The 13,748-nt window shown below is 42.2% G+C and overlaps 1 protein-coding gene across 1 annotated transcript in view; it reads left to right on the forward strand.

Annotated features, from left to right (window-relative positions):
- The first annotated feature begins 103 nt into the window (after positions 1–103).
- LOC144077270 (uncharacterized) overlaps positions 104–13,748 on the forward strand; it is a 38,805-nt gene continuing 25,160 nt past the window's right edge. Inside the window, exons 1-3 of the mRNA XM_077604880.1 lie at positions 104–117; positions 2,461–2,541; positions 13,395–13,695. Of these exons, the coding sequence (XP_077461006.1) occupies positions 115–117; positions 2,461–2,541; positions 13,395–13,695 (385 nt within the window). The 5' untranslated portion in view covers positions 104–114. The remainder of the gene's footprint in view (positions 118–2,460; positions 2,542–13,394; positions 13,696–13,748) is intronic.

Genomic DNA, 13,748 nt, shown 5'->3' on the forward strand with positions numbered 1-13,748 from the left:
CATGCGTGTTTGGTTCTACAGGGGACGCCATTACCTTGTCACTCCTTCGTTAGCATAACTTGATTAAAAAAAAAACATTCGGTGACTCCTAAAATCAGTATGTTTGCTCATCACATGGTAAGAGTTTCGTGCTACACGTTTTTAAGTAATTTACTACCGAATGCTTCCAGGACAGAAATTTGTAAGGTTCTTTTGCCCGCTATCGGAATCTACAGAATATTAATACTTGTGTATATTATTAGGATGCATTTATGAATGGAAGAGCGCCTGTTCTGAGCGTCAAGAAAAGTGAGACTTTTATCAACTAACATCCCTTTGAGGAAACCAAAACTATCAGTTTTCTAAATAACGTGTTTGCTACAGAGCAGGTGAAAAAAACAATAATAATAAGCAATCTATTGTAAGAAAACAAACTAACTAATTTACTTCCTGCTTAATTCAACAGTTTAACATGTTCTAGGGATTATTTTCTGCACAACTTCATATTTATGAACTGATTTTATTACCCTTTAACCAATTACATTACTAAAAGATGGCAATAAATACACGAAAATATTGATTTAATTGAGTGTAGCGTTCAACCCCAAGTACATGAGTGTCCTTGACTTTCTACTGAACACACATGAATTGATAAAGAAATGATCTACCCTCAAATTAAAACGATCATATATATCTGTGGCGGCTTAGAGGGTGAGTGGTTAGGGTGTCCGCCTCACAGTTCTGGGATCGATGGTTCGATCCCAAGTCGGTTTCCTCCCACGTCCCAAAAACATGCATGGTAGTCTGTTTGAACACTCTAAATTGTCCCTAAAGTGGTTGTCTGTCTCCTTGTGTGCTGTGATTGACTGGCTACTGATTCAGGGTGTCCCCCGCCTGGTGCCTGAAGTCAGCTGGGATAGGCTCCAGCACCCCCTGCAATCCTTGTGAGGATAAGCAGTACAGAAAATGAATATTAACTCCCTTAGTCGTCAATTGCAATGGAGAAAAGCAATGTTCAACTGAAGCATGATGTAAGGCACACGTGTCAAATCGATTCTGCCGAGGGCTGCAGTGGGTCCTGGTCTTTGCTCCAACTGATCCAGTGCTGACATTTTAACCAATCAGGTGTCTTCTAAAATAAGTAGCACCTGACTTTAATTAACTGATTACACTTGCAAAAGGTATCCTCTTGTTGAGTTGGAATGAAAACCTGCACCCACTGTGGCCCTTTGAGCACCGGTTTGACACCCCTGAATTATTGTAAGGTAATGAACGATGCAAAACACCATATTTGTTCTTTTTTATGTAAAAAAATTCTAGTTTAAAACACAATGCATCAACAATATATAAACGCTCACTTGCCTGTATCTGGAAAATGACCTGAAAACACAAGCTACAAAATGCGCGTTCATTCTAAACATGCTCTTTCTATCCCACCCGGTGACTCATAGATGGTAGTGATGTGGCAACCACTTTTGTGGTGTCATAAGCAAAACTAACAATGAGGTTGCTTCATGACATCACTTGTAGGGTAAACAACTTGCATTGAGTAGTTATTATATAAACAAAAGCACAATTTTTCTTCTCTGGCTGATTTGAAGTTTAGCAGCAGCTTATCAGGTTTATTGAAGGATTGTGCTCCCCCGCTAATTAGCTCGGGATCAAGTCTCAATAATGAGGCTTTGTGTATACTATCACTAAACTGCTGTTATTCCATCAACAAGTTGTGCCAAATTTCTCACCTCGCCTTCCCTGAAGAGTGCAAAATCGGAGGATCGGCACGTGAGTTTGCTGAAGGTTGTCACGAATAGCCATTCGTGCATCTGTTTTGTCTGATTTTGGACTGGTTACCAGCATGTTCAAAACATTCATATCCCATTCTTATTTTTGGGCAATGTCATGTTTTTATTGAAACTAACAAGCATGTTTTCTGTATGTGGAAGGACACCAAAGTAAGAAAGTTTGAACCAGCAAAGAGTCAAACCCCAACACCAGAATTGCAGCGCAGTACCTCAAAATATCCAATTAAATGTCCAAACATAATTTAATATTGAACATGTAAGATTTGCTTAATGGAGAAAAGGGAGGAATTCATTGTTTTGTCTCTTTTCGAGGTGATTTTCAAGTGTGGCATTTTCCTGGTTCTTTTATCTTCACTTTTGTCTTTCTCCTTGCATTAGTTCAATTAAAAATTAACCTATCAAGCTACAGTTAATGAATATAAAAGTACATCTTATTTTTTTTAAAAGGATTATATGCTTTTCTTTTCAACGAGTTCTGTCTGCATAACTTCAACGATAAAATGGCTTTAAAAATGATTTTTGGGGGGTGGTGGTGATTTTGTTAATAACGCACCGTCCCTGCTGTGTCATAACAGCCATAATAAAAACAATTTTTCTCATATTTGAAATAGGTTTCATGTTTGGTGGCTTCGATCAAAACGTTCCATCTAATGATGTTTTTTTTTTCTGCTCCCTCTAGACACCGTTGTCCCAGGCAGCTGGTTGCTATGATGGGATTCCCACTGATGCAATATCAGCCAACCTTGGCTCAACTCTCTGGGTATGTCACCATGTTCTCATTTTGTTGTTGCTCCTGAGGAAGCTCGTCTGTGTGCTTATCGCTTTCCAAAATGCTTTGATTTTGACGTAGCCAGCTAGCTGTGCAAGGTTTTTTTTTTTTGACTCCCCGAATGTGAGCCCCACCCCATTTAACTCTTCCAACCGGCTGCTGCCGTTGCCGACACACATTGCCCCCGGGTCCTCTGCGTCCTACCATTATTGTAGTCAATCTGCTGTTGATTCTCAGGATTTGAAAAGCAGTCATTTGTTTTCCCGTAGGAAAATACAAGGGCCCAATCAAACAGATGGGTAAATTTGAGCAGGGCGCTACTTAATTAAAGCTTGATGACACCTGAGTGACACGGGTTTAGGGGGGATTATTACAGGTATACTCTTGACTCTACTAGAATAAGTGGATACCGAGTTTACACAATTATCGGGCATTATACAGCCCGTTGTGGAAATTGTCCACACGCAATGGACTCTTCCTGTGGCCAACAGGCACCCTCATCATAATAATCATATCGTACCCGCAAAATGTTACGTCTTCTACTATAAACTATGTAGAAAGATATAAAAAGATATAAAAAGATTGAGTGTCATTCAATGAAAACGCCATTCGCTACAGAACAATGAAAAAAGGCAGAAGTGAATATGAGCCTATTTGTAAGTTACATTTTCTTCACGTGTCGATATTTAGTCGAGGGTTACATATGAAATAATGATCCCTTGCTTCGTAAACAACAATTTATTTTCAACAAAATCTGAGTAGGAGGGAATTGAAAGGCACTGTCACTCATTGGTTTTTCATGGTGGTGGTGACACATGATGATGGGGTCAAAACAACGGTTTCTGTCCTATCAATATCATATTTCATCCGCTTTTGATACCATTTATTGACTAATGGCATTAAAAAAAATCAAGGCGTTGTCACTCTGGCCAACACACACCCTCTCACCAGGTCTGACGACCTTGCGAGTCACTCTCCGAATAAAGCAGGGTACACGGAAAAGCCAAACGGACAGATCCTTGCAGATTACAGTGTTACTAGATACAACACAAGAGCGAAGAAAACATGTTAATTCCAACAGAAAACACCAGCGTGTGCAAGTCAGAGCAACTTGGTGCAAGGTAGCCAGCTACTGTTATTTGCATAGGGAAATGCAAGTGCAGTCTCTGGTCAGTCCTGCTCCTCATCAGATTCTTCCCTTCCTTATTGTGTCCACATAGATGAACTCGTTTTTCATGCTCATCAAAACAACATGTGCAACGGATGTTACGAGAGGCGCAGAAAGACCACCTGTTTTTTTATCCCCGCCCCGAATGAAGGCGCTTACATTTCCCTCTCATGCAAATGGTGTCTGACAATGCGCTACACAGATGAGCCTGTTCAGATATCACGAGCAAAGGTGACTGTTTCAACCGTCACATTTCAAGAATAGAGCTTTTACAGACTAATAAATGCCATGCAATGCAATGCTAACAACATAGCGACTATATAATATGAGAATGTGAGAACGTGCGTATATTTTACGATTTAAAAACAAGATAAAATGCAAAAACGATTGGTCAATGTCAGATAGCTGGGATGGTGGCCCTGGTGCGGGGGGTGGTTGCGTGGCTCTTGGTGTGGGGCCGCCTCCTTGTCCAGGTGAATGAGTGGCTGTGGCGAGGACGGCTCACAAGGCAGCAGAGGACACATGGTGGACAAACGGCATAGAATATTTCACATTTAGTTTTCGCGCTTTTTGCTCAGTCCACTCAGTTCATTTTTCCCCAGAAGTTTGTTGGGTTAGAAAGTATCTAACTCCAGTTGGATAAAGGCAACCATCTTGGAATTAGGTCGCTTCAACATGTGCTGTGAACATAGCCCAAATCAAGCTTGTATCAAAATGCATTCAGACAGATGCACAAATTTGTCAGGTGCCCCTCAACGTATCTCATATTTAACACAGGGATAGCTTGATCACATAGAGCTTGCTTTACCTGTAAACTCTGCTAGTACTTCCTAAAAACCCGCATGAACCTGTTGGTTATTAGGACACATGAGGAAGCTTGCTTATTGGCGTGAAAGAGTCATTGGATCTAGTACCTCTAGCCTTATCTCCATTACCGTATTTTCACGACTATAAGGCGCACTTAAGTCTTACATTTTCTCCAAAATAAACAGGGCGCCTTATAATCCAGTGTGCTTTAAATATGGGAACAAAATTACAATGTGTCATTCATTGAGGGTGCGCCTTATAATGCGGTGCGCCTTATAGTCGTGAAAATACGGTACGTTAAATCTCCAGTCATTATCATTGTGGCAAGTCGTCTGTCGTGTCCAAGCACTGCAGGATCTTTTAAATGTAGGTGTATTTACATTGGAGTGGTCCCTGTCTGCACCCCCCACATCCCACACAGGGCTTCTGTATTAGACAGCTGTCTTCTTTGAAGACAAAAAGTCTGAAAAGTGGTGACCTCCTCCTTTTGTGCTCACCCGATATGGCTTTTCGTGGCTTCGCCATCGTGCCATTGAGGACTTTGGCCTAAGGCTGCTGCTAGTTTCTGATCATGCTGCCTTCCACTTGAATGTTTGTTCTGGAAAAAAAACGACCAAACATAGATTCAATCTAAACAACAAGAGCTGTGTAAGACCATAACCCAGTGGTCCCCAAACTATTCCAAAAAGGGCCGCAGTGGGTGCGGCTTTTCGTTCCAACCTATAAGAGGAAACTTTTCCACCAATCTGGTATCCTAGAAGTGCAATCAGTGGATTGCAGTCAGGTGCTTCTATTTTCAGCAAAAACCTCATTGGTTAAACTGTTTGTGTTGGATCGTTTGGAACAAAAACCTTCACCCACAGCGGCCCCCGAGGACCGGTTTGGAGACCTCTGCCATAACCCATTGGATTGTTAATTAATCAAGTCTTGTTTAAAAAAGAATTCATCCACTGCAATTTTGGTTTAGATTTGAATAGATTGTGTGAGTGACGTGAAAATGTCTAGTTTAGATTTAGATTACCCAACATTTCAACAACAGGAATCACCTCGTTAACTTTGAAGTGTTAAAATGTTAGTTCATATCATCTGGGAAGAAGAAGAAAAAAAAACAGTAACTGGATTTTTGGCTAAGGCTGCTCAAGTTGTACATCCTCTTTTCACCAAACCTCCCTTGCACCTATTGCCCTCTGTCGAAGCCCATACTTAAGATGAAAGCTATAAATAGTCAAATAGGAAGAAGAATGGGGAGTGTCGGTGGTGCGATAACCCAGGCGGAGTGTCCGCGCACCTCCCATTCACCCGGGGTAATTGGAAAGATCCAAGGCCCACTTGTTTTGGGCCCTGCATGTGTGTTGCTGTTGAGTGTGTGTTTAACCTGTGTCTAAGGAGGCTGAGGCCCAGCGCTGTACCAGGCAAAGGTTTCCACCAAACTCTTCTTGCATAACTCAGTCGCTGATAACGTCGGCGCATTCCTCTCAATACACATCACAGCTGCCAACATCTTTGCTGTGTTGTTCTCTTTTTTTCCCCCCTCTTGCCTCTTAAATAATATTACAGTGTATCTCATAGCTCCTTGCATGCAGTGCAAAAACTAAGTTGCTAATTCAAGTAGAAAGAGGAGAAAGGAATACTCTTTGAGGGATGTCTTACTAGAAGAGATTCGGTTGACTTTCAAACGGAGAAGGGCAACGAAAGGTAGGTCATCTGAGGTTAATGCTGAGTGATAGTCATTATGGAAATAGAGGCATAGACATTTGGCTTTTTTATTCTCATAAATTGAATAGCACAGTACTGTGATGACTTGGGGGCAGGGTATTTTTTTGTTTAGTTTTCTCAGTTTCATATAATGAGTATTTAGTGTTTGTATGTCTTGGGCACATGAGAGATGTTTGTGCACTTTTAAGGTGGCCTCTTTATGAAGTTGGATTTAATACCACATGTAGATAGATGGCTGGATTAACCTGGTTGATGGATCCTAGCTCCCTGCTGCCAATGTTGACGCCTGGGTTCGAGTTCAGCTTGTGGGTTGCGTAAGAAAGGGCATCTGGTATAAAAACTTGTGGAGCAAGTCTGTCATGTGATTCACCTGTTTCGCAGAGGGAAAAAGCGGAAACGGATGAATTGATCCATAGATATCTATAGGTAGAATGGCCCACTCTAGCTCTGAATCTGCATCTCAGTGGTTAATGTGGTTGTTTGCAAGTGGCTTTTGTTTATGTCCTATGATTGACTGGAGAGCAGCCGAGTGTATACTGTGCCTCCCGCTCGAAGTCCACCAGGATATTATCCCTCACGCAGCTAGAAAATTAAAGTATAGTAGTTGCATGGATGCATCGATTGGCCTGTTCCCAAAGGCACATGTGAATGAGTTTGCTGGACCTGAGCTGTGGTAACAGTTTTTGGTTTTACACATGGGTGACTTCCAGGATGTTGATTCAGAACCTATTTAACTACAACCGTCTTCCTCACTGATCAAAGATTATGCTTGGTAAACATGCAGCTATTTGTAATGGCCTGGCCATAAACCCCTGGCCAAGCTGGTATGTACGTACACTCACTACTGCTGTGATGTAAAGTGTTACCTTTTGCTTCAGCTCGTATCCATGGCTGCCGCGCTCTCATCAGCCCGTACGAGAGAGTGCTGCATATAGATGCATCATTTCCGTTGGCCGGATTGCCAGAGACACCCGCCTGGAGACTGCCGTGTTGACAGAGCTCGGACAAACCCGGAAGGGCGTGCGGGGTTGTAAAATTCTGGCCAAGCTGAGAGAAGCTCTGACAGCTGCCCGCGTTAATGTGTAGCTCTCTCACAGGGACATCTTTGTGAAACGTGAAGACGCAAACCTTGTTTCTGCTATGGACATTGATTTCTACTTGATTCATACACGAAAGAAACATCTCATCTGCTGATCATTCACTAAAGACCGCTATCAATTCAGAATTCTCTGTGTCATCATTACACAGACTTTACGACGCCCGCTAATAAAAAAAAAGTATGTCATTGTGTCTTGTGACAACATCTAGCATAAACAGCCTTAATGTTATTTAATGTTAATCGAGAAAATATTGTTCCAACACAAACAATGACATTTTTGATGCTATTTATACCTGTGTACATCAACTATTGTTTTGTAGAATTGATCTTTAGTTCTAAAAGTGGATTCTACGTTTCCCCCAATGCGTTTCAAAAAGAACGCAACATGAGTTGACGATTGCCCAAGCGGTACAACTCCTTCTACCATTGAGCAATGTCACATAGAGCAATACAATACCGTTCAGTCAGGATTTCACATTGTTTTTTAGCAATATAAAAGCACTTAACGGTAACTAGGATTTACAGGCGTTATCACTGCCATGTGAGTGGGTGTGTCGAATATACTGCTGCACACCTCACAGCATAAACTGTATCAGACATGGAGTTTCTCACTGCTCACCACATCTCCATCTGTAAATATTTGATCAAATGCTTTTTCAGTGGAGAACAGTTGGACATAACACTTTTCTAAGAGTTTTAATGGCAAATACGTACCGTATGCATTTTCTTCGAGAACATCATTCTCAATGGTTACACATTGAAAATAACTTGGGAAACATACATAAGGCCTTGTATGTTCAGTAAAATTAAAATTATGTAGATAAAGGATTTAAAAACTCATTTGGTCATAGCCTCAGGTCTTTGTGATGCCACGCGCAGGAAGTAATGAACAGGTGATACTTGGTAACTGGTCTCAATGGGACATCTACTGTCTGTGTGTTCACCTGAACTCCCCCATTCACACCCCTAGAGAACCTTTATCTCAAAAACACATCTTGTATCATTAGCGGGTCCTGCTGTTACCCTGTAGACAGATCCCAAGAAGCATTGGATGAACAATATATGTTCAGACTTAATGCATAAGACGTGTTGTTTTTACAAAGAACATCGCGGCAACACTAGACTAATTTGACCAAAAGGGCTCCTTTAATTCAATGCCTGTCAGTGACAAAGATTAATGATTTAAAACTGATCTTGACACTGATGGCGCTAGACCGATGATGGCGTTATTCTCCAACGTAATGAACATTTGTCCCCTTGCCCTCTTTAGTCAAAATGGAGTGTATGTTTAGCCCTTTCACTGGCACCCAATGAGTTAAGAGCATCTCAATTTATTCCCAAGTAAATGCACGTGTATTTACTCGCTTTGAGGAAGTCATTGTTGCTACTACCTCGTGCTAGTGCTTCAGTAAACAGATTAGGCTGCGAGCTAATTACAGTCTTTGCAGCGCCAGGTGGACAGGTGTGTTTGTAGATGGTACGCGGGGTCAGGGTACTTGACAATGCCTTCAACTGAACACACACAAACCATTCAAGAGCCTACAATACTACAAGTGCCCGAGAGGCAGGGAGACTTGTCACGGCATTTATATTTGGGCACAACGAACAATGACCTTTGGATGCCATTTACACACATTGCCTTAACAAACTGCTGCATTTTGCTTGTGAATGAGTGAAACTTGAGCCAGGCCAGCAGCTTTTTGGGAGTCACCCGCTTGGAACGGTTTGTTTGAATACCTCTGCTTCGAGAGGTACAAAAATTGCCTCTGCAGAGTCTACAATTTGGTAGGATTTCCCCAAAAATCATGCAATCCTTGTTTTTGTTTTTATGAATAATGGAAGGCAATACATTCACTCCATTTGATTATATTCAGTCATTGTTTTTTTTTTCAGGACACAGCCTGAAATTATTTTTAGTGATTATCTGTGTTTGTTTCTTTGTTCTTACGTCCATAAACTCAGCGAGTGGTGAGCTCTCGCTCTGCTGACCTCACGTTGACTACTTATTTATTTATTGATTATTTATTTGCCTTTTGTTGTTCTTATTTGTGCACTTCGTGGTGAAAGCTTTAAATCTCATTACACCTGTGTAATGACAATAAAATCATTCAATTCAATTCAAATGGTTGCCAGCAAATCGCAGGGCAATTGTGATTTGATTACATCGTAGTGAAAATACTCTGTTGAATTTTCTGACGTAAAAGATGAACATCAAATTATTAGTCTGAAACATTCAGTACTTTATTTCAAATCCTTTGCTTTGTAATTATTCTTTTATGAACTAAGATCTTTACAATTCATATCAGGAGGGGGTAAGGGGGTGTGCAGGTGTCCTAGTTGAAATGCACTTGATTTCTATCGCAGTCAATGACAGACAATGGATTAGTCGTTTGTTTTTCTGAAAAGATTTAGATCTGAAAGTGTTAAATTCGATATTTACTGGTGTTAGACTGATCCCAGCATGCACGTTGAAATGAAACCAACCAGTGAGTCCAACAGGTGTGTTGTGCAATAGGATGCGTTGATAATTGGTATGCTTAGCTCTCCTTTTCTATGGCAACTGTCCCTCTAGAGATCATAGCACAGGACTACATCATTTACACACACAGATCGAAAGGACTGAACACTCAAAGGGCCAATTAAACGCTGCCGGTGGCAGGAGGCAAGTCAGGGCAGGGCCGAAGCTGCTAGACCGACTCTTCTCCCTTGGTGATTCTCTATCACTGGGAACAGACATAATGCTTGCTTCTCAAAAAAAAATGGATTGTTATTCATAAAATGGCAGAAATGGTCCCTCTTTCAAGTGAAGTGTTACAGTGAACCTAATATGAACTATAGCCTCCAGTCGGTTCTGACCGGTACTGATCGGTTCTGGTTGGTTCTGACCGGTACTGACCGGTTCTGGTTAGTTCTGACCAGTTCTGGCTGGTTCTGGCTGGTTCTGGCCGGTTCTGGCCGGTTCTGGCTGGTTCTGGCCGGTTCTGGCTGGTTCTGGTTGGTTCTGGACGGTTCTGGTCGGTTCTGACTGATTCCGGCCGGTTCCAGCCGGCCAAGACGCTCTCTCTCTCCCTCTGTGTTGTACTGAATAATGTCTCATTTTAGTATTGGACATCATAACCACTAGATAGTTATTTGTTACTCTGTTAGTACTGTATTTTTTTTAAAAAAATGCCGTTTTCTACAAGCAAACTGAACATCAATAGCATATTCCCTCCTATGTTTTTCTGTGACTTGCAGCCTCTCCTTATTACCATTACAGCCTCCTATTGATTACTGTGGCAGTATAAGCGCAATGTCATCTTGCCTCTGAGAACATGCCGCTTGAATGCTGTCATCTTCGTCTCATAATGTTGAAATATGAAAAAAAAGTCTGTACAAAAGAACAATTCTCAATGATCCACAAAATGTATCTATTACTTTATTCTTGGATCAAGCACCCGGTGTCAATTTTGCCTTTTCTAACATTTTGTGAATAGGATACTGTATATTTTCATTTAAATTTTGTGCATTTACTCATAATGGAACACTTTTCCAACAATTTCCAAAATAGTTACTCAGTCAATTCTATCAAAACACTACTGGGATTATGACAAAAAAAACATAATAGATGGACAATTTAGAACACAGCTTCCTCTACACCAGGATGCTTCTAACGTTAATGGATGATGGTGTGGATCTCCTGGCATTTGTCCATTGACGCATACACTTGTAAGTTAGTTGCTTGGTGTGGGGCCACTCCCTATTTACACAACTCATGACTTTCCAAACTTCCTGGACTGTCCTCTCTTGTACTTTACAGTTGTGTAGATATTCCCGTACATAGCCACTCCTACTGTACTCCAATTGCACCAACCTCACTACTTCTCTCCTGTTCTGTTCCCATCTTGTTCCCCTCTCACTGTCTTACTGTCCCTAATAAATCTCCCCCTAGTGCAGTAGTGGACATTTTGGGGACAAATTTAATGCAAAAACTTTCTAACATCTCCTCTTATGTCAATATCCATCCGCAAGCAATGTTTGCCTGATAGTTAGACAAGGAGCTAGTTGATTGTCAGGAGACTGTATGCCGATCAGTTTAATGAAGGCCCTTTCAAACATCACACCTGGGCAAAGTCCTCCAATTTCCGCTAAGACAATGTGAATCTCTGTAATTATCCCGCTCGGCCTCTGAGCAGAAGGGAGGCAGGTGGATAAACCACCAGAAAGGCCTCTATTGACAGATGCTGCATGTTAAGCAATCAGGCATAGTGTCTCTTGTTTTACCTTGTCTGCAATGCCGTACAGGGTTTAATTTCTGTTGGCGATCTTTTCAGGAAACAGCTTCTTGTTCTTCTTGTTGCTGATCTTATTCCACCGTTTTTTTCCTTTTACCTCACTTGCCCCATCGTTCTGTATTGTTATTTTTTAATGTTTCTAAGTGCAGTTACCTTCTCTGCCGTGTGGTGCAAAATGCTTGTGTGTGTCTGAATGCGATCTGCTAATTATTTGCGAGGAATTGACGGCTTTTGCTTAGAATCACCTGTTGTGTCTCTCAGTTGCAAGAAGTTTGACTCCGTATATTTCGTATAAATAGATTTTATTGTTTAAAACAGGCTTAAGAGAAGACTAAATTCACTTCATTTTCAGGGTACGCACACCTAATTCCAATTCAATTGAAGAGGAGGCTTTCTCGAAATGGGGAGCTGTGTAGGCTTTTAGTAAATGCAATGAGAAGTACTAGAATTGGTCTTTTGTTTGTGTTACATTTGCCAGTGATGCTTTTGACTTGCTTACTGGATCCTGCCTTGCGTGACCGTCCGGCCAGAGATAGGCATCAGTAGCCAAATAAGTTGAGGTCAGTCTCCCATGCCTCACCCCTTTCTTCATTTGCATTGCAAATGAAAACCCAAACAAAGCAAACTGTTTTAGCGATTTACTAAACGACTCTCTATGGGTCCGGAGTTTCTCACTAGATTGACCTGCCAGTGTGAAAAGAGAGAGAATTAGTTACTTATAATTCTTTGAAAAAACTTGTGGTGGAGGTTGTTTCTTCCAAGTGACTTTCCTGCCCTTGATTTCACATTCATTACAAAAGGCCTTTTGTCAACTTGAAACCAGGACAAAAGGTTCTGCCTCGTCACGCATGTATGGGAAACTAGCCCACGGAATCATATATGCTGTCAAAGATCTGATGATTTATTGGGGGAGGTTTTTATTGCCGTTTGCTTCAGCGTTTGTTTAACTGCATTCAGGCAGGCGCCTTCTTCCACATTTGCCGGCCGAGTTCTGCAAGCTGTGCCACACCCCGGCTGAAACAGGATATGGTTCTGGTATTGTGCTCTTTGTTAAGCGACTAATCCTGACAATTACACCTCGAGACCGAAAGTGGCTGCCTTGCCCACAATCCAGCCCAGCCCCGGTCAGGTTTTGGATTAGGCCTCTGTTTGCCCCTGGGGGCCAAATGTCCCCCTCAAACCTTCTGTTGACCGGTGCTCCCCCACCTCTAAAAAATGATGAAACTGGCCTCAAACCTCTGGTGGGTCTTTCTCAAGTTTTACTCACCTGCACTTTGTTCACCTGTTGTTCCCGCTGGGGTTATTGTTGGGACATAAAGGGTGTGTGGACACAAAGGGAAGCCGTTCATGAGATCAAAGGGCAGGTATTTTGGGTTATGGCCAACATGTGCCACTAAAATGAAGGAAGACAGGCACTTTGACTTGACGATAGCACAATAACGTCCCATAGAAAACGTTGCTATGTCATTCGGAACAGAAGACGTGGTTTCCTTAAAGCCTGAATTGACATCTTCGAAATACACCTGGGGGTACATGGGGGTTGTAGGGTAGGTAAACGAACCGGTGAGGTGAGAGTCAGAAGGCGGCGGCGGGGAGGGTTGGGGAGCGTATGCTCTTAGCCGCCATTGGCTGATGTGGCAGAGGACACACCTGTATGCGCCAGAGGCCAAAGAGATTGGCTCTAACCTGAAAATTACACCTGCAGGGGGAAAGAGGAGGAGGGAGAGTCGGGCTACATGTAAACCAAGCCCTTTACAAATTCTCCCTCTGTCTTCTCAAGGAGCTTAACAGTCCAACACCACCCAAGAGAACAACGGAAAGAAAGAACTTCGGCTTCGGCAGCGGGAAGAATACCGATGCGCTTTTCTTCCGGGGTTTGGCTTTTCCTGACATCATGCGGCTTCATCTACCTGGAAGGAGGGATGTCTTACCCGCTCCTCCTACGCCAGACACCATAGGCGCCACTGTCCTTCAACCAGAGCATGAAAGAAGGGGACTAGCCAGCGCGGCGTTAAGACAACACACAATGATGCCTCTTGTATTGGGTTTCTGGCTCGATGACCGCACCTGGGAAAGGTTGGGTAAATTCGCCAACGCGATTACTTCTTTGTCTCGTTGTCCATTTCTTAAGACG

This window comes from Stigmatopora argus, chromosome 1, assembly GCF_051989625.1.
Source record: "Stigmatopora argus isolate UIUO_Sarg chromosome 1, RoL_Sarg_1.0, whole genome shotgun sequence".
Lineage (NCBI taxonomy): Eukaryota > Metazoa > Chordata > Actinopteri > Syngnathiformes > Syngnathidae > Stigmatopora > Stigmatopora argus.